This window comes from Parasteatoda tepidariorum, chromosome 10 (assembly GCF_043381705.1).
Source record: "Parasteatoda tepidariorum isolate YZ-2023 chromosome 10, CAS_Ptep_4.0, whole genome shotgun sequence".
Lineage (NCBI taxonomy): Eukaryota > Metazoa > Arthropoda > Arachnida > Araneae > Theridiidae > Parasteatoda > Parasteatoda tepidariorum.
The window spans coordinates 7,349,957-7,377,274 of NC_092213.1; the positions used below are offsets into that span (position 1 = coordinate 7,349,957).

The 27,318-nt window shown below is 31.2% G+C and overlaps 1 protein-coding gene across 1 annotated transcript in view; it reads left to right on the plus strand.

The window, feature by feature from the left end:
• LOC107456087 (uncharacterized) overlaps positions 1-27,318 on the plus strand; it is a 154,068-nt gene that overhangs the window by 109,705 nt on the left and 17,045 nt on the right. Inside the window, exon 2 of the mRNA XM_071187174.1 lies at positions 23,230-24,393. Within this exon, the coding sequence (XP_071043275.1) occupies positions 23,904-24,393 (490 nt within the window). The 5' untranslated portion in view covers positions 23,230-23,903. The remainder of the gene's footprint in view (positions 1-23,229; positions 24,394-27,318) is intronic.

Genomic DNA, 27,318 nt, shown 5'->3' on the forward strand with positions numbered 1-27,318 from the left:
AAGCTTGTTTTATACATTTATTTCCACAATATTCATCTTGCGCAATAGTTTCTGCAGGGAGGGCGGTTAGAAAAAAAATTTTTTTGAGGAAATAACCCGTTAAATCAATTATTAAAATCAATTAATTACAATTAAAAGCGTGATAAAAAAGGGTGAAAAATAAATGTTATGGGTAAATGCCTGTAAATTGGGGATAAAGAAATATTTTACAGGTAAAAAATACCTTTAATTTAGACTGGACATAACCAAAAATAACTTCGATCTTCCAGGAATTCGGATCATAACACGTGATTTATTTATTTAATAAGAATTCGCAAACCGGTCATCATTTTCCTTTGATTTTCATTGCATATTCCTTCCCCCCTTTCTTGCAATAAGAAGTAATGTTGCGTTTTAATGTCACTTCTATATAAAGCCGTAGTGGCACAGGGTATAGAGCGCTTGCCTCCTAACAAGGTGACACGGTTTCGAATGGATTATACGAATTCCGCATCCAGCCACAGTGCTGACGTGAAATATCCTCAGTGATAGACGAATCATGAGTTATAGTCTCCTTGCCCTCAGGTTAACCGTGAGGTTTTCGTCTCCTTTCCGTGAGGTTTTTGTGGTTTCCCCCTCCATGTAACGCAAATGCGGGTTAAGTCCTCCAGGAAGGCAAATTTCTCCCAATACTTTAGGAGTTCCCTTGTCTTCTGAATTGGGTTCAAAATTACAAAACTACGGAGTTGAACACTGGTAGTCGCCTAGATCACTTCGATTGTGTCAGTTTAGCAATTTACAACTCTTTTTTTTAAACTGTTATTTGTTGTTATTTTATAAAATAATACTAGGTATTTAAATAGGTAAACGAAAGTAATTAATAACAGGGCTCGAAAAACCACCCATACGCCCGTCCTCGGCGGTCAAAAGTTCCCTGCGGAAACAAATTTCTCGAATCCGACGTCCGCGCGGACGGCCATTTTCCCGTTAATATTCGTGATACATTTTCAATTTTTTTTATCTTACAAGAGTCTAGCGCCTCACTTCTAAAATGACCCTTTAATCTAGAAACACAGCAACATACTGCGCTTGGTGGAATTGATGTTTTCTCTGTCTGTGAGTACTGCAGTGGTTGAAAAAGGCTTTTCAGCAATGAGCTTACAAAAAAACACATTACGTACTGGTCTTAAACAAGAAGCGTTAAACGCAATTATGAACATCTACCTAAATGGAAAACCCCTTTCAGATTTCTGTGCAGAAACCTCTGTAAATCATTGGCTTGATTGTGGAACTGGCAAACGTCATATTTGATTCATTTAAAAAACGCAGTACCCTCGGATAAATTGACATTCCAGATAACTTGACCTTTGTCATTTAAATTATTTCATAAAAGAAATACTAGGTTACTATTAGTAACCTAGTATTTCTTTTATTACTGTATAATGTAATCCTAGTATTTGTAATCCTAGTAACTACTAATTCATTGTGCAATTTATATAAATGTTTGTAATAAATAAGGGAAAATTATATTTTTATTTATTTAGAAGCTACGGGTTAGTTTCAAAGGAGGACGGGTACATTGTTGGACAAGCCGTCCTCGGGGACGGGTAAAATTTCTGACTTTCTTCGAGCCCTGATTAATAAGAAAAACTTAAATAAAAATTTATAAATTATAACACTTTTGATATAAGTTACGTAAAAATTATCAATTTTCGTTGAAATATAAAAACCATTTAAGTTAATATCTTTTCATACTGATTTATAACAATTTGGTCCTTTAGCGAGATTAAAATACCATCAATCCGGCACAAATTGACACTATGTCACCCGTCAAGAAAAAAAAAGGCGCTTGATTCGCGACACCATCCGGTCAATCCTTACAAATGTTTTAAGCGCGCTTCAGGGCAATCATTGCACGCACGTGCGTTTCACCAAGCGTTTAGAAACCGTCGAACCGAAACCAGAAACAACAGACGATAAACGAGGTATATTTTTCTACTCGAAGCACCTCTAGGGATACGGTTGGTAAAAATCAATCACTCGAACTTAAAAAATGAATTGCCCACGAAAAAGCGCCTTTGGGGTTGAGCACCTGACCATCGCGATCGGCTATCGGATCGGCTTCCTGTAGCATCTGCCGACAGCGATTGATCCACTTTTCCTGTTCAACCGATAGGTGTGATTTACACTTATGCAACGGATATCTCGCAGAACGGAAATGTCAATTGGAAAATAAGGGAGGGATTTTCTATTGTTTCGAAGAAATCGAGAAATTTGCAAATAGGAAGGAAGAGGCGGAGAATTTAAGTAAAAAAACAACCTAAGTGGGAAGGATATGGTAAAACAAGAGCAGTTGTGTTACATGGAAGCTTATTATGTTTCTCCGAAATCTGTTATTTTATAACCTTGCGAAAAAATATCTTTCTCACCCCCTTTTCTTTTCTTCTTAAATCAAAATACACATGAAATATGATAAAAGAAAAGCGAGAAAGAGAGAATTTTTATATTTCTGAGTTTATGCTAGAATGAACAATATCAAAATTTTGAAATATTAGATTTAATTAATTAACTATAATTTAATGATTCTGAAAAAAATATGCGATGAACTTACATATTTATTACGTAGCATTCATGAAAAAAAAAATATGTCGATTCATTTTTAGTTTGCTAGAACGTTTTTTTGTAGGAAACATAACTTATCGTCAAGTCATAAAATCTTTGTCATTATTGCATAGTATGCTAGCATTTAAAAAAGGACAAATTCAGCTTCTAAACGCTTAATTAAGTTAAAAGGTAATGCATAATAGTGCACTGTAAGTTAAAGGCTTTGTGACATAAAAAAAAATCTTTCATTATCTAAAAATATAATGCTATTAATTATTTTTCAAAAATAATGATTTTTTTTTTTAATTTGATGCATAATGCGAGAAAGAAAGCAAGATGAAAATTTGTGACTTTGTCTCTTCTTCATATTAAACTTCAATAACGATGAAAAAATTTTAAGTCCCCTCCCCCCCAAGTTCATAACTTTCTCTCCAGCAACAATTTTTTTTTAATATTTTTTTCAACGGCAAGGCGATATATATCAAACCCTTATTTTAGATAACAACGTGAAATTTTAAATATATGTATTTCAGTTACTTTATATCATTTTAGTTACTGGAAATTCTTAAACAATTTATAGATTTCATTTGGTAAGTTTTTAAAGAATTAAGAAGAAAAAAAAGGACTATGAATATTTTAATTTTAGAATTTTTTTTAACTCTAGCGAAATAAGTTAGCAAAATAAGTTTAAGTTAGAACAAAGCAAACTAAACAAACGATTTTAAAACTAAGCAAACGATTTTGATTTTTAAGCCTAATATTTTCAGTTACGTGAAGAAATTAGAAATAACGACTTGTGTAAATTCTTTCGAAACGACTTACAGAAGGTTTGTGAATATTTTTGGGCACTTTTTTTTACACTAAATCAGCATAAAAAATTTCAAACAGTGCATGCACTTTTAAGAACAGATTCAAATGTGGTTCGAAGCCTCTTGAATTATTTTATTCCTGATCCAAAAAAAAAAAAAAAATCGATAATGACGATAAATACTTCAACTATCACTCATCAATTTTCATGGCTTCTCTCTTTTTGTGAACATATCAACAGATGTCTGGATTGGAAGAGCCCGGTGTTGGAAACGGTACACCAATCTCGTGCGCGTGGCATATGGAAGAGGGGTGCTTGAAGGGGAATAATGTTCGACGAGTCGGGGTACTTATCAGAACCCTCAATTAAATTATCATCCACGATCGTCACTCGTCAGTCAAATGTAAAAGCGGAATGGGCAATATGGCATAGCTGATGGCCAACTGCCTTTTGGCACCATCTTGGACATCAGGGATGCAGGACTACCTGCTGCGATTGCTGGACCTTACATATGGTGTGTTGACAGAACTAATAGAATACAATTATATACCTATAAAGCTATTTGAAAATAGAGCTGAATGGTTTGTAGTTAGTTGAAATATTATTAAAAATAAGTAAAATGAAAAACAGCTGCAGTTGTTCAGCTGTTGAGGCTCATTTTATAGCCACAATTTTTTTTTTAAATATATGTAATGAATTCACGATAACTCGAATCTGATAGGACTGACGAAAAACTTCCTCACATCGGAAGTTCGACTTACCGTTAGTTTCGATTTTGGACTTTCAAAATATTGTCGGATTATTTAATTAATGCTTACTAATTACAAATCCTCTAAATGCTTACAATATTTAAGATCATTTTTCTGACAAGCCATTTACGATAAGACTGTTTGAAGCACTTTATGATACCCTGGTCCATAGCCTGCAACTTTGCTGTTGTGTCTGGCGGGAGAAACTGCAAGTTTACTGCTTTCAAATTAGGTTGATCACTATGTGCTGTGCATTTATCCATAAAGAGTATCACTTTTCTTTTTTTAGCGAATAATTTCCGATCCAATTTTCTTACATAGTCTTCAAATAAAACTGATGTNTATATAATCTGTTGTTTGTTATTTTTTACTTATTATTCCCACCCCCCTTTTTTTTTCATATGTCTATAATTTTTCTTTGTTTTATTCTTCATTTTGAACTTATATATGTATATATTATATATAGATAAAGATTGAGTCCTAGAACGTGAAGAAGATCCGATCATTATCTAGAGTGTTCCTTTTTATTATTGCTTTTTCAATTTTTTGGCTCACTGTACATCTTTTTGCGCCTGACAATTAAGCCTCATTAGTGCTTATTTAAGTGCACTCTGAAGTAGGCTACACAAAATTATACGACAGCGCCTTGACCTATTTGTAAATAAATTTTCTTCCGTTCTTACACCCTTTCTTCCACCGTTTGCCATCTGATCCTTGGCGATATTTAATTACGTCTTCTCCCTTTTCCCCTACACATTAATTCGTTGAAGTTCCGTTACTTGGAGGAAGCATCCGGTAGAATTCTCTTTGACGTCTGCTGGATATCTTTTCTGTGGAGACCAAATGTCGAGTTTGCATAGAATATGCTAATTTAACGTCACAGTCAATTGCTAACCCTTATAATATTTAAATATTTTTTCTTACTGGAGGTAATTATCAAAAAAATAATAATAATTGTTTTTCATCGTTATCTTTTTCTAAGATGATATCTGCTGAGGGGTGAGGGATGGCAGGTTGCTGTGACCTCCCAAATATTTTCACTATTCGGCAAATTTCATTAAGCAGCATATTTACAAAATTTAATTTTCTCTTATTTTACTTGATATTTAATGTCACAAATGAAATTATGAACAATGCGTCTTACTTTGTTTAAGTACCGCAGTTAAATGATCGTAAGGACACGGTCTCCAATAGAACGCCGAAATCAAGTATCACTGGCTGAGGTCAGTAAGCAGGTGAGTGACCACTTTGATCAGCCTGCGTAGTGATCGAGGTTGCGCGATATCTGTCCTCGAATTAAATTGTACTATTGCAAAGTGATCGACTTCTCGCGCATGTCGTCAGGCTTCAAAAGCCGAGGAGTCATCCCCTCAGCAAACAATTGAAATTGTGATGGCATGCCTTTGGATCATCCTCAAGGATTTTTCCCTATAACCGTCGCCAATAGCCCATTATGCAGCTCTAATGCGACATAAATAAAGTACCTACTTTATTTAAATTTCTAATTTATTTGGAGTAATTAAATTGTAAAGTTTTAAGGGTTGAGGACTCATAAATAGTTGGAGGCAAGAGCTATTAATATATTTAAAATAAAATATCAAGTCATAAAAACTGAAATAATAAAACTTTGGAGAAAAGAATGAGAAGCTCGCCGCTAGGAAGGAACTGTGTCAGACAGAATTTTCGGGGGGTTAGCGAGTAGGAAGCGGAACTCTCTTGTAATTATAAAAGAAAACACGAAGAATTTTGCGCCGATAGAAATTATATGTCCAATAAATTGGGAGGAGGTTCTTACATAGTCTCTTTGGTACGACCAGAAAAATAGTAACAGGTGAAAATTAATTCGAAGTGCGAATTATAAATAGTAATTTTATAAAAACAAATTATTTCATTTGTATACAAGCTGAGTTTATTTAACCTATCGAATTTTTATTAATTATTATGTATATCGTTGCATAAAGTTACGTTCACTATATCCATATCTACTTTATTATTGTTAACTTTTTAAATTCAATGTAAATTAAATAAGTTCCGCAAATTTTTTATTTATAATTCATTTTTTATTCGTTTTTTATTTTTTTATTTATTTTTAACTACTGACTATATTTTTATTTAAAAGCATGATTCTCAGAACACCTGTTTAATTTCTTTTCGGTATTCGACGAGATGGGCCGATTACTAAATTATTTGTTATTCGATTCAGGGGGGTGTCATAAAAAATTATGTTTTTATCTTAGCTGCAAATTAATTTCCTTCTTTTTTATACTTATTTATCAAATGGTTCGCTATACATTTCATTTATTGACTAGAATAAAATTAAAGCATTATTTAACCAGTCATCAAAACTCACCACCTTTGTATACCAGGGGGTTCAAGAAAGTAAAAGCTCAACAATGTGGCGATGGTTGTTTGAGGCAATGTGGTCTCAGCTTTGCGCACAGGCAGCCTTTACTTCCCAGACAAACTGGTAACCATCGATCTGAATCTGGATGGGCCTCAAGCCGCCAATGGGACTCGGATCCCAGTTCTTCACAACACTTACCCATTGACCAATCGCATGTCATTGACTAGAATAATTAAGTATAACGTCGTTAATTTAGTATTATATTTGTGGAAAAAATTAACATATTGTGAAAATAGTGGCAACAAAATAATTTTTTTGTTGAAACTAATGAATTACATATTGATTAAAGATTCGGTCAAATTTGAAATTTCATTCGGCAAATAGAGAATTTGTCCTCACCCAAAAATACAAGTTTACGGCGCACCTGTCTTTGGTTTAAAGATAAATTGATAGTCGTCACCGGTCACAAGATGACTAATAATAAAAAATGTCGATTAAAAAATTGTTTGTGAATCGCCATTTTTTTGCCGAAAATGCGCCTATATGTGTTTCAAAATATGATTTTTCAACGTCTGATATATTGCACGGAAAAGCAATCATCATCCCACGAAAGTTCATTCCATGCATACTGTTATTCTTAGACGAGATCATTATTCTATTTTCATTCTTTAATTAGAATAGACGTATTACTCAGAGTTAATAATCATTTTTTGAGAAATGCTTACATTAATAGTATCAATACTTTTTTAAAAATCGTTTTAATTTTAATCGTTGGCTTGAAGAATAAACACATTAAATAATTACTATTAGCATTTATTTACAATTTATACATGATTCGTTTAGATTAAATGCGGCATCAAATATTTGAGACACAATAGCGCAAAATAAAATAAAAGAACAACAAGAAAAACAATTCAAAAATGTACGAACTAGGGTTGAAATAAACTTAACTTAATGAACTTAAAAAAAAAAAATATCGAAATGTGCACATATATTTACTAAAACCTGGTCAAGCGCATTAAATGTTTGTTTCCAATAATTCATATCTTTGCCTATTTAAAGATGCTTAACATTATAGAAAACTATACATAAATAAGTGAGCATCTTGACCATGCAAATATTAAAAAACAACAAAAACTCTTACACTACAATTAAAAACCATTCTAATCATAAAAGAGCCAGGAATTTTATTGTAAAAGAAAAAGAATGTTTCAAAAACCATTAAAAAAAATCTAGTTTTTAATGGAAACTTACTTTGCTTTAAAATCTTCTAAAAGTAGAGAGCGGCAACTCGAACTAAAAATTAAATAAAGATAAAAATGTATTCCTTTTCTAACGAAAATAAAAGTACGGAAAGTAGAGCTGAAACAAAATAGTTTTTCTGACTTAAATATGTTCTTTTAATAAAATCGTTTTGTTGTGTATTTTAGAAGAAGTCAAACGATTATGCCCAAACGATTTTTTTTTATAAAATGTATCAAATTATATTTAAAAAATTCTCTATTGGTAATATTTCTGGACGTTTACCGTATTTATTCTTATGTTGAGTATAATTAGTAATTTCTTAAAAATTCATATGGAAATTCAATTTTTTTTAAAAATTTAATTACAAAGCTCTTTATATAGAGTAATTGCTTGAAAATCAAAACAAACTATAAAATGCAATATATTTAGATTCAAAATAAATGAATTCAATTCAATGAAATTTTGGGGAGATGGAAGGTCAGTAACTAAGGAGAATTTAATTTATATTGATTAGCGTTAATGATAATTTATAAAGAAAAATTGACAGCTATGCGAATCGTTTGGCAGCAAAATTAAAATTGCCAAAAATCAACAAATAATTTGTTCCAAACGGATTTTTTCGAACTGAAGCAAACAGGAAGTAAACTGTAAGCTCTTTTCACAACTAACAACTCTTAACTACTTTGTCCTTGTATCAAATATATAAAAGAAAGAAAAAAAAGAGACGAAAAACTATTAAGTTAACCAAGGACACAGACAACTACTAGTATAATTTCTATTACATTTCTGGTTCTTTTTAAAATCGTTTTCAACAAACGATTTTCTTCCTTTTTTTGTGAAAATGTTTTATTTTTCTTCATAGAACAGAAAGAGAGAACTGTTAGGAGCAAGATGATAATGATGAAAAAGGAAATCTTCCGGGTTTTTGGTTTTGCTTTCAGTTCCAGCTGATAGCCATTCATTTTCATTCAATGAGAAGAGGGCGTCTGGTTCTTCACAAAGGCGAGTTTTCACTTTGCAAGAGCATAATCTATGTATAGAAATGCGGAAGTGTAACCAATTATTATTTTCATGGTCACCCTTTTAAAGAAAGTTTCGCACACTATGTTCATAATTAAGACTAGGGTGACTACTAAACGTTGCGGGCAGAAATTGATGAAAGAGATCTCTCTAACTAAATAATAAAATCGGTGTTCCAAGTTAGTGAGGCTTATGTTTTATAATTTAAAAATCTTCCAAAAAATATTCGGCTTTAAAAGTAAGGAAGCAAAATTTACACCACCGCTTTAATTGAATAAATATGGCACTTCTAAATAATGACGTAATTTATTTATTGATATAGTTGCTATCGTGAATGACCGAAATCAAGAGAATGTCGACTTTCACCGATGAATGTCTACAATCACATAGTCGCTTTGGAGAATGATCGAAATATTTGTCATATCCGATTTTATATTAATTTATTCGTTGATATTATTATATTCATTCGATATTTAAATATCTGCTGAGGATTGATTAGGAGAAACATCAGAGTTCGGAGTACCGGTTAAATCCATTCTAGGCAGGGGCAATTGACTTTAAAAAACATTGATGTAGGGCATACCGGGCAAATGTATACCTGGCAGTGGCACTTAACGAAACCTAGTACATGTATCGGACATTTTACCTAAGCTACTATGGGATTGTCAACATTCACCGGTGGAAGTCGACAACCACCCATTTCAGAGCCGTGATGGTTCAAGAGGTGAACCGGGTTCGAATCCCATGGATACGAATTCCGAATATACGAATTCCGCATCCGGCTTGTATCGACCTCAGTGCTGACATAAAACTATCCTCAGTGGTAAAAGAATCGTGGGTTAGAGTCCCCTAGCCGTCAGACTAACCGTTTGAGGGTTTCGTGGTTTCCCTCTCCATGTAAGGTAAATGCAGATCCATCAAAAAGTCTTTCACGAAGGCAAATTTCTCCCACTGCTTGATCCAGGAGTTCCCTTGTCTTCTGGATCGAGTTTAAAATTACAAGGCTACGGAGTTGAACATTAGTAGTGGTAAACCCAAAAGATTGGTTCGGCTGTTCCACGGACGGTTATATAACCACCAAGTTCGATCATTTACGGTAACATAGTGATTTCCATTTCTATAAACTGTAGTTGTTGTTGTTGTTAATTTACGTCGCACTAGAGCTGCACAATGGGCTACTGGCGACGGTCTGGGAAACATCCCGGAGGATGATCCGAAGGCATGCCATCACAATTTTGATTCTCTGCTGAGGGGATGGCACCCCCGCTTCGGTAGCCCGACGACCTGCGCGCGAAGTCGAGCACTTTAAGGTAGCACAGTTTAACGAGGACCAATACCGCTAAACCTCGGTCCCTACGCAGACTGATCCAAGTGGTCACCCACCCGCACACTGACCGCAGCCAGTGATGCTTGACTTCGCCATTTCTATAAACATAAAGACATTTATTTCAGCAAAATATGCGATTTCAGGCTGAGACTTAATTGGAACTTCTAATTTTATACAGGTTTTTTTTTATGAATACGAATGAAATTATTTTTATCTATTGACATTTGATACTTAGATATTTCAAATAATGACGAGAATCTCCTGATTTGCCCCTTTCGGCAGCTGTGTTTTTTTTTTTTTTCTTGTTCTGATTTTTATCTGTTTTTCACTCTCTCGGCTACTGTGGTTTTTCTAGTTCTGTTTTTCACCATTATTTTTCCATTTCCTGTTGGTAACTTTACGTTTTACATTTCAAATCACTTTTGTTACTCCCCATTCACGTCTGATAAGTTATGGAAACGGGAGAGTATTTTTGAGCTCTTGGAACATGTCGATTGTTATTTCCAATTTGTATACTTTTTTATTCTACTCATACCTCATCGCTTCAGTTTCTGGGGATTATTTATTTAATTTCAGATGCATATTATATAGATACCTATTTACCAAGTATTCTTTCGACTTATGTGTGTCCCGCAGTGGACTGATCGTTAAGACACGGTTCCCAGCAGATCACCGAAGTCAAGCATCACTGGCTGCGGTCAGTGTGCGGGTGGGTGACCACTTGGATCAGTCTGCGTAGGGACCGAGGGTGTGCGGTAATTGGTCCTCGTTAAACTGTTCTACCGTAAAGTGCTCGACTTCGCGTGCAGGTCGTCGGGCTACCGAAGCAGGGGTGCCATCCCCTCTGCAGAGGATCAAAATTGGGATGGCATGTCTTCGGATCATCCTCAGGGATGTTTTCCAGACCGTCGCCAGTAGCCCATTGTGCAGCTCTAGTGCGACGTAAATGAACTACTACTACTACTTCGACTTATGTGTTAATAATTTTAATGTTTCATGTAAAGAACAGAATCGTGGAACCTCCAGTTGATTCTTATTTTGTGGTTTACTGTGGCTTTTTAAGAATACTTTATGTATGATACTGAAATTTGCAAGAGAGCCGAAATTTTTTAAACAATTTAAATTATACTTTCAGGAATTCAACTCTTAAGAACACCAGTCATTTTATCTGTCTTCAGGGTGCGATAATGTTTTCCAACTCAGCAGTGATGGCTCGGGATATAGAGCGCTAGTCCCCAAATAAAGTGAACCGGGTTCGAATCTCAGTGACGGCTGGTCGATACGAATTCCACATTCGTCTGTACCGACCAAAGTGCTGAAGTTAAATATTCTCAGTAGTAGACGAATCATGGGTTAGAGTCCCCTTGTCGTGGAAGGTCTTCGTGGTTTTTCTCTCCAAGTAACGTAAATGCAAGTTAGCTCCATCGAAAAGACCTTCACGAAGGCAAAATTTCTCCCAATGCTTGATCCAGAAGTTCTCTTGTCTTCTGGATTGGGTTCCAAATTACAAGGCTACAGAACTGAACATTGGTGGTAGTCGTAAAATCACAATTAGGTTGATCTTCAACGACGGTTATAAAGTATTTCCAACTAAACTTCGATAATGAATGAGTATTGTGGAAGAACGTGCTTATATCGTAATTAAAATTTGAAAAAAAATTATAGGCTTAAACTTTTGACCTTTCTTTTGTCTAAACTAATTAAATCGTCTCCCTCATTCTGTGGGTGAAGAGTACATGAAAAGTGTACTTTTATCTAGATTACGTTACGTTTATCTGTATCTGGGTAGATATCTAATTTGAAGCATTTTTGATGTCCAACAAAAGAATATTTTTTATTACGGAATTTATTTGCCTGTCAGCTTAGATCTTAGTGATTTCCAAACATGCATATTCAAAGTAATTTAACATAATATTATAAGAATTTGTTAAACGCTTTATTTTCTATGAATTTTTAACAAAAAACAAGTTTTTAAAAAAAATAGGCTGTCCAAAGCGACTAAGTTGTATTCCTTTTTATATTTTACCAATCTCCATTGCGTAAAACAGCTTTCAAACATTTTAAAAAATCTAATTTATTATCTGGTCCCGCTCTAAGCATTCGCTCCTCTCGCCAAATGAGATAAAATCGTAAATTCGGCAAAGAAAATTGCGTTTTGGAGCAAGTACTGGTGAATGATTTTTTCTACCGAAAAGAAAAATATGTAATCCCGTCGATCCTAAAAAAATAAATAAATGAAAAAGGTCAAAAGGAATTATTTTTAACACATCCTGTATTTTTTATTCGATTACAGTAGTTTCCGTTAGATACGTCGCATAACCAATTAGAATTATATGTCCAGATAATGTAAGCATAAGCGACAGGAGAGATTGCGTAAGCATAAGAGAAACTACCGCAAAATATAGATTAATACGTAGCTTGATCGCGTAACCAAATTCTTTCCTAGAGTTTACGTCAGTAAAACAGATTAAGTGGTAGCGAAATGCATATTATCATCCAACTATTTCTGCAGAAAATATGTTTTCTCGTGACAACGACATAATGTTGCTTCAGGTTTATCATCATTGTATTACTTCTCTCGTATTCTCATTTCTATTTCTTTCCCATTCCATTGCACATTTATTCTACCTCAACTAAAAAATGACTCTTGATTTGAATTTTATAAGATAATTCAATTTATAGTAAATTTGTATTTTGATTTGAAGTTTCATACGGGGAAAAATCAATCATAAAATGTTTTTAAGATTTGCCTTTGGCTGAAAATTTCGAAAATTGGCTAATACTTTTGATATTTGGCTAATGTGTTAGCTAATAACTTGAAGTCCTTAGCGCCTGCCCTGATAATAAATCTAACGTACTAAGTGGTGGCTCTGGGGATTGAGCGCTTGCCTTCCAATGAGGTGAAATGGCTTCGAATCCCAGCGATGGGTACGAATTCCGCACCCGGCTCGCACCGATCACAGTGCTAACGTAAAATATCGTCGAGGTAGACGGATCATGAGCTCGCCGACATGTTAAACCTTTCGAGGTTTTTCATTCCGTGTAACGTAAATGCGGGTTACTTTTATCAAAAAGTAATCCATGAAGACTAGTTCGTCCCGGTGGTTGATCCAGAGCAGTGGTGGTTAAGGGAATAGAGCACTCGGGTTAGATTCCCCTTGGCACCGGGTTAACCGTGGGAGGTTTTCGTCTTTTTCCGCCTCATATAACTCAAATATGGAATAGTTCCATCAAAAAGTCCAATGTGAAGGCAAGTTTCTCTCAATATTTGATCCAGAAGTTCCCTTGTCTTCTGGATTGGGTTCAAAATTACAAAGTTACCGAGTTCAGCATTAGTAGTCGTAAATCCCAAGCTGGGTCGTCTGTTCAACGGCGGTTATGAAATAAAATATTATAGAATCATATTCTGCCATAAATTTATCTACACTAATATAGGTGTCACATCTAGGCTAGGCATAAATTACTCTTCTTTTTTTTAATATTGTAAAGTGTTACTCAAAGTTCGTTTGCCACGAAATAAATAAATAAAAGATTAAAAATCACAGATTAAGTGTCAAACTTGATATAAAGCTGTAATTTAGACTACTAAGAATTAACTAGAACTAATTAGAATTAACTAAGCTTTAGAATGGACAAATAGCTTAAATATTTGAATAAAAAAATATTGCACCTCATTCTTAAAAAAAATCGAAAATTATACCAGATTATTTCATCCAGATGTAATTATACAAATTAACGAATAATTCTCAATTTTTGTAAAATTTTAAGAGCATAGCTAATGCAGCGTTTTAGTAATTTAACAAATGTTAAGAAATAAATGAATAAATAAAAATAATAAATAAAAAGTAAACGAAAAGCGCATTTCACTTTTATAAAACATGACATTTTTGCCGATTTAAATAATTAGCATAAAGGGCGCTGGCTAAAGATAGGCAAATAAATCTAACAGTCATGTATAACTGTTATAAACTAACAACTGTTTTAAAAATAGTATATTATACATTGAAAAGTTGTTAACTCTCTTTTTGCTGTAAGGAATATAAGAAAAATATGTAATATTTTTAAGATTAATGCATAACAAAAAATAACAGTAAACTAATTTTTAAGAGTTATTTTTTAAAGTAACCTATTCATTAAAGCAAGTTAGTTTTTCAATGGTCAAAACTTAAATTAAAACTTGATGATCCTTTCACCGAACAGCTAAGGGACACCGATAAAACAAAAAAACAGAAGGAAAAAAAAAATTCATATCTCGTTTAATTCATAACTTTTGTTGATGTTTTTTTTTTCTTCCTTTCTTACGTATATGTTTGATAGCAAACAAAATTCTCTTAATATCTATTAAAATATTAGAAACTTACATTTTTTTATTGGCAGCCAAAATTATTTTATAATGTCCAATTTTATAATAATGTTAAGAGGAGAATGCAAAATACTTCAATTCAAAATACTAGGAAACAATTCATTAACTAAATAAAGTGAATTTTTTAAAAACTTAGAATATATGAGATATTTCAAGTTCAACGGAAACTATCTATTTTTTTTCTAGAAACAGGTGTATTAAATCAAATAAAGTAAGCGCAATGTATTTAAAAGACAAGAAAGCTCAGAAAACATTCGATATAATTTTTTTCTATCTTTTTTTTTTCCATCCTAAGCGCGTGTTTTTTGTGCATGTTCCTTTCATAATCTCACAAAAATAAATTAATTCTAAGAAATCGTCGTGTTTCATATTATAAAAGTCACAAAAAATTAAATGTGATTTCAACAATGGGATGAATTCAAGTTGATCAAATAGTCACAGAAAATAAAACGACGATAAATGTTTTCCAGACTCTTCGAATTTTCAGAAAACTTATTGGTTTTGGCGGGAAAAAAAGGAATGAAATGTACACATGTAGAGAAATAAAAAAAAAATAATAATAATTCCCGAAGACTATGTCAAGAATAAATTATTGAGGCCACAGAGTAAAAGATGTGGTGGTGTGTCCTTGCGAGTAACGGACGATAAGGGTTGCCATGGCGAATGGAGGAAGAAAACAACTTTACTCGCCAAGATGAAAAGGCGCGAAAATTGTTTGAATCATTTGGCTCCGTTTTCCTTTGATTCTCCACGTGATGAAACTTTTGTTTAAATGTTAAAATAGTTTAAGTTTTTTAAGTATTTAATTTTATTCGATCAGTAGTGGAAAAACATAACCTCACTAAAGAAAGGATATTAAACTAACTTTTTTCTTTTAAAAGTCTTTGACAATGTTTTGAGTACAATATTAGAATGTTTTATTTTTCAAAATAAGCCACGTGCTCGTAATATATTCTTTCCGCTCCGCTCTTCTAATTAAATATTAGTCATACAAATAGCTGAAATTTAATTCCGATTTATATAAAATAAGTTTTAATTTTGATTTTATTTGATCATTTTAATTTGATAACGTTAATTTCTAGTGTATTTCAATTTAATTTTATTCCGCTCATTTTATTTACATAGAAAGGTTATGTCAGTGTTAAAAAGCTTTAGAAAAAGAGGTTTAATTTCTTTGAAATCTTTTATCAATAATTTGAAATCAATTACCTTCTAATTAAGTATTAGTAATGAAAACAGTCGAAATTTAATTCCGATTTATATAAAATAAATTTTGAATTTGACCTTGGCTGCTTTTAATTTGATAACGTTAATTTCTAGTGTATTTCAATTTAATTTTATTCCATTCCTTCTATTTACATAGAAACGTTGTGTCAGTGTTAAAAAGCTTTGGAAAAAAATGTTCCATTTCTTTTAAATTTTTTAACAAAAATTTGAAATTAATAACTTTTTTTTTGTTTTGTTCTTTTGTTGATACTGCAGGACGACTTATTATTTTAAATATATGTATCTTTTATCAAATTTTTGTGTGATATCGATGATCATGATGCTCTTTTAAAAATTCGGAGAATTCAATTTCATTTAACTATTCAAATGTCACATTTAAATCATAGAAAAAAATTTACTCTTTTTAAAGCGCCTTTATTCTAAAAATTAATATTTTCTGCCTTATTCTATACGAAAAGTATAGTGATTGATTTTGTATCCTTTACTGAAATTCGAGGCTCGGGTCTGGTATCCTAATCATTAAAGGGATCTCAAATTACAACTATTTATTTCTTACATATCTTATAAAAAATATTGCAAAAAAATGATTCAAATATTTTTAAAATATGATACTCTTTTTTTAGAAAAATGCGTATCCAAATAGGCTTGTTTCTATAAGCCTTAAGATCTGTACATATGTTTCAGTAGAAATATCTGACTAAGGCAGCATCTGATTAATATTTGCCCAAACATAAGCTCAAAATTTGAACAAAATTATTTACTCAAAGTGGGGCAATTCCATATGTGACGGAATGACATTTCGACTTGCAAAATAACAATTAATTGAAGTTTCTATGTATCTAATTTCAAGTAAAAAAAAATTTTTCTCATGCATANAGAAAAATATATACTGGGCAATTCCATATGTGACGGAATGACATTTTGACTTGCAAAATAACAATTAATTGAAGTTTCTATGTATCTAATTTCAAGTAAAAATTTATTTTTCCTCATGCATATCATTATTATTGGCATAATGCGCTTCATAAACTAAAAAAACAGGATTTTCTATCTTTTTTACTTTTAATTTTACGAACTTTTTATTTGCGTGACGGAATGACATTTTGGCAACTAAGCTTTTGTCATGCCGCTTAGAACTGGTAGTTTCTGCGAATTTTGCAGCTATTATTTTTCTGAACTATTTTATACTTTTAGTATAATGTCTAAGCAATGTAAAATGTGAATTTGGAAAATTAACCTCAGGTTGGCTAGCAGTTATTAACATCTATTTGCTGTGACGGAATGACAAAAAGTTTTGTAGAAGAAAGCCTTCATTTAAAAAATGTTTTATTAATATGTAAATGATAAACAGAATGTAACAGATAAACAGGATTAATATTTATGTAAGAATTAGTAAAAATTTCAACAGTTTGAAAATTAGGTTGTCTCTGAAGAGGTTTTATATCTAACTTGCCAATGTCACATCTTATCTTCGTTCTCAGGAAATTTATGCATTATTAAGACATGTGACGGAATGACGTAAAAGAAGTTACTTTTATTTTATATATTAAACTTAAAATGTTTAAATTTTGTTCTATATGCATATTTTTATCAAAATATTGCAAAAGAAAGATACATTTCTTTTATTTTATAAGTATTTTTCAAGAAAACAATTTGAGCACAAATGTGAACAATTCACTTGTCAGCCATGTGATTACTTTAGAATGCTGCCAGATTCAAAAAATTTAAAATTATCAAAAATGAAACGGCAATATGTAGACTTTGGCTATTTTTGAAATTAAAATATGCAATTCATAAAAAAAAAAAAATTCACTTAAAAGTTGGCACTTCCGTGAAATTGCCCAGTGTAGAAATGATTCGGTTTCAAAATCTATATCTAATGCAGAAACAAAATGATAAAAAAGAAGAAAAAATGAGTAAGATTTTGCGGGGGTCGGGTAACCCATTATTACCGGAAAGGATAAACTCCATTTATCCAAGTAAACCTTCATTATTATATTTTTCATTATTATTTTATTTTCTGTTATTGCTTTTGCGATAAAAAGGAGAAAAAACATCAGGGTTTATCGGGGTCGTGGTACCCGTGTTTATCTGTATGGATGCACTCCATTTAAGCAATTAAATTTTTATTATTGTTATTGTACTTAGATATTATTATCTTATATTGGTGTTTTTTTATTATTATAAAACTGAAATTTTTAAATTATTTTTTTAAAAGTGTGTTCTAACAAATCTTGCCGCTATGAAGTTTAAATAAGAATAATTAAGNAAAAAAAAAAAAAAAAAAAAAAAAAAAAAAGCATAAGTGTAATTTTTCATTTTTTTCTTCAAGTTTCTGAATATTGAAAAAGAGTCACTGTTTTCGTACTTCATGAAAAGCAAAAATAAAACGAATAGTAAAAAAAAAAAAAAAAAGGAAATTGCGATTCGACAGGATTTTTCAAGAATACTCCTATCTTAGATAACCACTTCATCACGTGTCGAAAAATCGTGCTCGCGAAACATCGCGTACTTATCGCCCTTTTTTCTTCTGTTTGAAATGCCTTTCGGAAAAAACAGTTTCTAAATAAAGCCCCCGCTTCTTGACTCATGTTTATATCTTAGATATGATTGCTAGAAGATACGTTATGATATCAATGAGCCACACCCAAAATCTCTTGTTTAGAATGCTGCCGTGTTATTCAAATAAAAAAATTACATAAAACTACAAAAGTAAATGCCGTAATTGGAATTTTGTGGTTGCTTGTTTAAAAAATTACATGGAAGCACCCCCTTTGCTTAAAGGTGATCTTTTTAACAAATAACAAGCAAAAAATAAATATTTTAGACTAAGTTCTTTTTGCAAAAGCATTACTTCAAAATGGTTTTAGTTTAAAAATTGTATGATACTTGATTAAAAACCATTAGCCATTATTTATATTAATTGTAATAATTAAAATAATTTATTTTAATAAAGTTCAAATCACTGAAACATTAAAAACAATTATTAATGCTATTCATCTATCTCTGCTCTTTTTTTTATATATAAATCTACAACGTAAGATTACGGCTGAAAGTTTTAAACTGAGATGAAGTTGATTTCCAATCTGTTTGCTATCAAATTAAAGAATGGCTCTTTTCGAGAAGAAATTTTAATTTATAATTGAAGTTAAACAACCGACCCAAATTTAAGTTTACAACTACCAATGTTCAACTCCTTTGCCTTTTAATTTTGATGCCAAGCCAGAAGACAAGGGAACTATTGGACCAATCATTGTGTCAAACTAGACTCAGTGGAAGACTTTTTTAAGAAACTTATTTTCATTTTGAGTTACACGTAGAGGAAAATCTCGCCCGGCTAGCCCGATGGCAAGAAGACTTTAAACCACACCATTGAGAACATGTTCTACGTCGTTACTGAAGTTGGTGCGAATTGGGTGCAGAATTCGTATAAAACAGATATCGCTGGGATATGAACCTGGGTCAGCTCATTGGGAGGAAAGCACTCCATCTTATGCGCAACCGCAGCACTTCAAAAATATATTTTTTTAACCGTCGTTGAACAACCGACTCAATTTTTTGCGTTTACGACTACTAATGTTTAACTCTGTAGACTTGTAATTTTGAGGCCAATCCAGAAGACAAGGGAACTCCTGGATCAAGTATTGGGAGAAATTCTGCCTTCGTGGAGGACTTTTTGATGGTCTAACTCGCATTTGCGTTACGTGGAGAGGAAAACCTTCCACGGTTAGCCTGATGACAAGGGGACTCTAACCCATGATCCGTCTACCACTGAGGATATTTTACGTCAGCACTGTGGTCGTCGCGAGCCGGGCGCGGAATTAGTATCGATCAGTCATCGCTGGGATTCGAATCCGGTTCACGTCACTGGAAGGCGAACGCTCTATCCCCCGAGCCACCACGACTCTCAAGAAGATATTTTATTTTGTAACCGTCTTTGAACATATTTTAGTTTAGATATTTTGTATTTATTACTGTCATAGATATTTTATTTTGAACCGACTTTTTGATGGAACTAACCCGCATTTGCGTTACATGGAGTTGAAAACCTCCCACGGTCAGCCTGACAGCAAGGGGGGCTCCAACCCATTATCCGTCGACTACTGAGGATACTTTGAAATACCACAAATTCTGAATTCCTTTTCTGAAAGCTCCAAACACCAAACCTTAGTTTAATTTTTTTTAAAAAACGTCAATGAAAATGTATTCTTTAGAACATAATTCTGATTATACAGTTATCCAGAAGGCCATTTTAAACTGGCCACCGGGCCGTAGCCTACATCTTATGTAGACCTTCCGCCTAAATTACCCCCCTTTAGTCTCGTCGATCAATGTTAATGAAGTTTTTTTTTTTAAGTGAATTTAACGATATTTAAAACTAATGGCTGACTATTTGTACTCGATAATAATTTGATACGGTCCTCGTGGATTTCGTATTTTAAATCAATCTTTAAACACTACAGTTCCTGGCTCTGTGAAGAGTGCAAAATCTGCCATATACCGAGCACGATTAGTAATATCAGAATTAAACAAACAGTTCTGGAATTGTATCGAGAACATAAATAAGTTTTAACACACTTCGCTCTTCAGAACCGATATACCGCTTATTTCGCACTAGAAACTTTCAGAAAGGAAAAAAAAAAAGATCCCCTTTTAACGAATCCGTCATCACTTCCATCTTAGGCCACGTGGCCTAATCTTACCGCAAAGCATAGATGCCCAAATGTAAACACCCATAGCTGATATAGGTTAGCGTGGAGTTAAGTTGAGTGAAAATTATAATCTTGCAGAAACATAACATATCAGTGACACATTTATAGAAACAAGCCCCGATTTTGAGATAAAAAACGGAAAATGAGCTAAAAGAGTACCTAACCGAAATGTTTCTATGTAGGTTCTTGTTTGAACTGTAGTTAAATTAACCAAAAACTGACTGGACATTGGCTACTTTCAAATCAATTTAATTACAATTGTTTTTTACCCCTGTTTTGCTTGCAGTGTGATGAAAAACGACACCTACGTTGCGTTCCTGGATCGGTTAAAAACTCCATTTTCATTTTGTATCCTAAGATTAATTGACCTTGAATGGCAATATAGTAAACAAATAGAATAAGCTTTATTTTTTTTTATTTCATTTTGTTAAATCCAACGCACCCAATTTTTTCTTAATGTTGTTATGAAAATGTAACTAATCTGGCTACGTTTTAAATTTTACGTCATTCCATTTTTAATAAGTTTGTTTTCNGAATTGTTAAAAATACTGTTATAACTTCAATAATCTATTTATTCCCAACTTATTCCTATAGTATTTTTATTTGATTTGTTTAGCATTTAATTATTAAATCACCAAGGTTCGAAACTAAAGGTGGCATTTTGGACCACTTAAGTTTTTCTGGGACCATAAAAAAAATGAGAGAAGTTTATGTTCATCGGAGGTAAATAATGGTAACCAGCCTTTTCAAAAACAGAAATTTAACTCTAACTAAAAATAAATAAATAAGAGATAAAATGTACCATGCGATATACAAAATATTACTTTAAAAATCAATTTTAACGGAAAGGAACACTGTTGAATATTTTTATAATGGGCAAGGGAAAAATGATTAATTACAGGACATAAAGCCAGACAACAAAGAAAGGAAAATTTAAATAGTGAAAAGTTATTTTTAAGTATGAAACGGTGCAGCTACTTATTAAATAACTAACCATTTAATCTTATCTAACCAGGAAACGATTGTGTTCAGCGTGGTATCATATTCATACACCAGTTATCTTTTTCAGTCTAATTTATCATTTCTTTTTATAATATTATCTGTCATTAAATCTCAATTATCGAGAGGGGATAATATTTTTTTGCATAACTCCATCTGCCTACCTTTCATCATTTACATTTTAGTTCTTTGTTTCTCATCTACTAGGAATGATATATTTTAAAATTAGCATTACCGTTCTTTTTAAATTTATAATGAATCGTTAGTTCACATGACAGTTAATAATTATAATTAGAGCAAATGACATTAAAATACGTGCCAGATGTTTTATGTAGCAGCTTTACACGCTGCATCTGTATTTTGACCTCGATTTTGTTTAGTGAAATTTAATATCCCCCTTTAACTTGCTTGCGTATGTACTGCAGATACGATATGCTCAAACTTTTGTCATGAATGGGATATGAATCGGTTAAAATTGAAAATAAATTTTGGCCGTGTTATAAAATTCTGCAACATTACAACCAGTGGCGTGAAGAGAGGGGTGGGAGGGGTTGAAGGGCATTGGTCCCAAGTATCAAGTCAGGGGGGTCATCTACACTTTCGCAGAAATTTTAAATGCGATCACTAGTATTTTTTTATTAGGAAAAAAAGTATTTTTCATTAGTTAAAGTCACCGTTAAGCAAAATATTGTATGAAAAATGAAATGTGATTTTGACACAAATGAAGTTTGCTTTACATTTACGAAAACTTAGGAATATAAAAATAGTAATTTTTTTCAAAAGAATGAAATACATTTAAATGAATTTAAAACATGCATGGATTAGAATTTTTGTGAAAATACATTCATCATTGTGGTGTTTTTTTTTAAATTTAATTTAATTGTGTTTTTTACTCCACTTCAGAGATAAAATAATTGATTCTTTATTCTCAGATAAATCTATTCGAAGAGTTGTTCGCTCTAGGTGCCCCCACGCCACTATCTGCAACTGATAAAAATATAAATAATTACAGATAAAAATCTAAATCATAACACAAATTATTGTTTTTTTTTACGAATAAGCTAATTTATTCTTTCAAAAGTTTATTCGAATGAACGATTTGAGTAAAAGACCCTGATAAATGTTCTCTTAGTAAATTTGCGATAGATACCATGATAATCCAGCGATGCTCTGCTTAGTTTCTGGCTATATGCAAAAATATTTCTGCCTAAAATTGTCATTTTATTCGGGAAAATCATTTTCGTTGAGAGCGAAAGTTGGCCGATGAAAAATAAACAAATAAATAAAGAAAGAAAAATTCGAACTTCCCGGAACCTCTGTTAGCCTTCCATGGAACTCTAGAGTTCCGTGGAATACCATTGTTTGTAACCGTTGACCTAGACATATGATATCGAGAAATGGGCTCATTATTACGACAACAACATGTTATAAAGTCAATACCACATGCATGCTTATAACTAAATTAGTATTGATTTTTAATGACTTTAATTAACAGTTACATAATGTTGCATCGAATAAAACAAATTTTCAAAAATTTCAAAACGTATTAAATAGCATAGATATTGTTACAAATTTATTTTATTACATCTGCTAATTAAATGAAATTGCTTCAATTCAAAATAACGTATTATATGATAAAACAAAAACTTTTAAAAATATTTCTACAATTTAATTCTTTCCAATCACGCATCAATAAATCTAAAATAATGAATCATTTGGCATTAAATTCTACATGCATAATTTTCCTATTGCCTTAAGTATCCCTTTACGCATTTATTTTAAAAAGCAATTTTTCAAAGTCATTATTTTGATTATTACATAATGATGGTAATATCATTTTTTTATTTTTTAGAGTTCAGCGAAGAAGAAAGAATTTCTCGCCAAAATTCATAGTAAATGTAACCTAGCAACCTCATCATATACTAGGAAGTGAAATGGTGTTTTCCACTTGCTTTTTCTCCTTTTTCGTCCTTGAGGCAGATGCGCGCGAAATTCCACGTGTTACGCGGGCAAACACATTTTCCCGCCAAACCGTTTCTACCAATGAAGCGCATGTTTACTAGTTATTGAATTTTTGATTGGATCATCAGAAATGGCGCGCTCAGGGGTGACGATGCTTTTTGGAAGATAGTGTGTGTTGCGTCACAATTCGTCATACCCGCGGTGTGTGCTTTTATCATTGCAAGATTGTGGCGGCAAAAAGAAATATTCTTTTTATATTCGGAGCTTATTTATTCATTTGACATTCTCCAATAAAACGTGGACTTTAACAAGTTATTTTTCTTTGATAAAGGTCATCTATAGACAGCATCGTTTGCTTTTATCACATTATCCCCCCCTTGGATAAGTGAAAAACGTATGACCTATCGTTTGAGTTTTTTAAAGCTGTGCTAGTAATTCAATTATCGTTTTCCCTATATTATGTTGTTTAATTATCGTTTTCAATTTATCTGAATGACTTCTGTTTTGTTATTGTTTTGAATAGTATTTGAACATTATTTTTAAGATCTTACCGGTTCTATAATAATGCACACGGAACCGAATATTGTGATTCAACCTGAAATCGATATTATTTCTCTGAAGATGTTGAACGTGCTCGGCTGTGATACGACAAATGTCACTCTCAAGGTCCGGAGGAAGCTTTTTGGTTGTTGTGACGACGAATCGAACAAAACATTTCTCACGGACTCCCTCTCCGAAATTGAAAATGAAGATGTGCAACGCTCATCTGAAATTTGGAATTTTGATTTTCGTAGGGAATCCCCATTACCGGCAGGAAGGTACGCGTGGGAAAAAGTAAGAAATTGTGATGTACCAGTTTGGTACACATCTTTAAACAGTGTTATCCATAATGAGCGTTTGTGTGTTGTACCGCAATTGGACAGTAAGGAGCGTGTTGATCAATCATTTCAAGAAATGGACACCGTTGAATATAAATTAACAACCACATCCAATCAAGAAAATCTTTCTAATACCAGTCGTAGAAGACAAAATTTGGTGCAAACTCATATAAAAGGTAATATATTTTTTATTTTGATGTATTATAAAAACATCAATTATTCAGTAATTTTTTGCGTATATTTATTTTAAATAGCAGGTTTTAAAAATTTTAATTATTTATTCTTAATTAATAACTATTAAATAGTTAATTTTTAAATGAAATTCGATATTCTATTAAAATGTAAATGGATAGAATTGTGTTAGTGGTAAATTGCCCCTAACAAATTTTCATTATTTATATAGATTTATTTTATATTTAATAATTTAAATAAGTTTATAAAAATTTCAATTTAATTTTAATTGATAACAATTAAATAGTGTTTTTTTATGAAATTCAACATCCTATTGAAATGTAAGTGAAGAGAATTGTGTTAAGTGTAAATAACAAAGTATCATTATTTTTATAGATTTATTTTACATTGAATAATTTAATTATTTTGTTATTAATTATTATCAATTCCATTATTAATTTATTCACGATGATTTTTTTAAAGAAAAACCTCTTTAATTTTTTTTAAATATTTATTTTTTATGAATGATAATTTATTTGCAATATAAATTGTCTAATAATTTTCTTTTTTTTACCTATGGCATTTGGTATTACTAAAATCAAATCAGAGTGGTTAAAATTATTAATGACAAAAACATGAAAAAATACTGTCATTAAAAAAAAAAGCTTATGTATTTTGTATGTATACAGAGAATAAATTATAGCTTCTTATAATTTAAAAAAAAAATAGCTTACATAATCTATATACTCAGAATTAATTATAGCTTCTTATGATTTAAAGAAAAAATAACTTATATAATATGTATACCCAAAATAACTTATAGTTTCTTAAAATTTATTCTCTAGTTATTTGAAACTGCACTGTTAAAAATATTTGAATTGTGCTTTGAATATCATATTGAGTGGCATAATGGCATATGTGTAATATCACAATAAATATGTGGTTAAAGGTAATTGATTCATGAACTTTTAAAATAATATATTTCAAAGTTTCTAAATATTTTATATTAAATGAAAAATATATATTTATTTTCTTTAAAGTAATAAAACTTTCAATTTGATTATATCATTTGACTATTAATTTGACTCTACATTTTATGTTTTATTTTAAATTAATTTTTGTAATGTTAGCTAATTAAGGAAATTTGTGTTAAAAGAGTGATTCTGAGTATAAAATCATGCATAGTTCTTAGAATTGTAAAAAATACTGTTATAACTTCAATAATCTATTTATTCCCAACTTATTCCTATAGTATTTTTATTTGATTTGTTTAGCATTTAATTATTAAATCACCAAGGTTCGAAACTAAAGGTGGCATTTTGGACCACTTAAGTTTTACTGGGACCACCATAAAATATTTATCAGTGATCTCCAGGAGGAGTAATCAATTTAAAAGGATGTTTTTTTTTTCATTTTCTGTTTGATAGTTAGGTTTCTGTTTTTGTCACAAAATAACGTATTTCCTCATAATTATGATATTACACATTCTTTGTATTGTAATTTTTCATCTAAACCCTCCTAATTAGCTTTATAAAAAATTCAAATTAAGCAAAGTAAACAGATTAGTGATTAAATTTCTTCATTTCTGCCCCTGAAGTCATGTAGTGAAATTTTAATTATATGCATGTTTATGATTATAGTATTCATTTAGTCTAATGTTTATGTTTATAGTATTGACTTAATCTAATGTTTTTTTATTACAGTATTGACTAAGTCTAGTGTTGACTTAGTCTAGTTTTAAATATGTAAATTACTTCAATACAAATAATTATTATATTATATTTTGTATTTTTCATAAATGTTGCAGTATTCTTTTATGCGATGTTAAAAAAATTAAGATAATAGTTTTTAGATTGATGCATTAAACTGGTCCAAAACTAAGCATTACTTCATTGTATTTAAGATTAGTTTAAAGGCAAAATACTGATTATTTTTTAATTTCAATTGCATGGGTATTTAGTTATTTCTGCTTATTTTTCAAATTACTCATAAAAGGATGCTCTTTTAATTTTTTAAATTAATCGTTAGTATCTGTATTATCTTTATATTATCTGCTTTGGATTTTTTTATTATTTTATAATGGTTTTGGAAACTTAAAGTTACCTAAAAATAAGGTTTTTATTTATTAACTCTGAGATTCTGATTTTGAATAACATTCCAGTATTGCTTTCACGAAGTAATATTTTTAAATTTTAACTTTTGTTGCTTAAAGCAACATACAGGGTTAATCACAAATAAATAATTGGAATTCTAGTAACTGCTAAGCATATTACAATGTTAAAAGTTAAAAAAAAGTGTATTAAGTTTTTTCCTAATTTTTTATGTATGACTCCTTTGTTACAAGACAGCTAATTAGTAATCAAGCTTGTTCCATAATTTTATTTATATTTTACATACTAATGCACGAAGAAAGCATTTTCATAAGTTTTTGCATTGTTTTCAATGCTTTCAGCATTATTAGTCAGAATTGAAATTTTTTTTTTAAAAACCCCAAAACACTGTTTTTTTTTAATATTTTTTTGTAGAGTTTTATGATTTTTTTCTGTTTTAGGATTGTATTTTTTTTAAGGGATTTATTTATTTTTTTCTTCCAAAATTTATTATTTTTTTTTCCAGAGTTAATTGACATTTTTTTAAATCAATTTTTATTATACTTTACAGTTTTATAGTAAGTCATACTCCATTGACCAATACCATTATTTCTATTTTAATTTTTGTTTATTTAGCTATATTTAGAAAAAAAAAACTTTTGAAACTGTATATAACAAGGCTCACATGTGTGGGAAAATAATATTTAAAATATATTTTTAAAAATAATTTTCCCATTTCATTGAATTGTGATTTAAAAAAAAAAAAAGTTACATATTGTATCTTGCTATAACAACAATTTCAATTACATTAATATTTCAAATACTTGAGAGAATACTTAC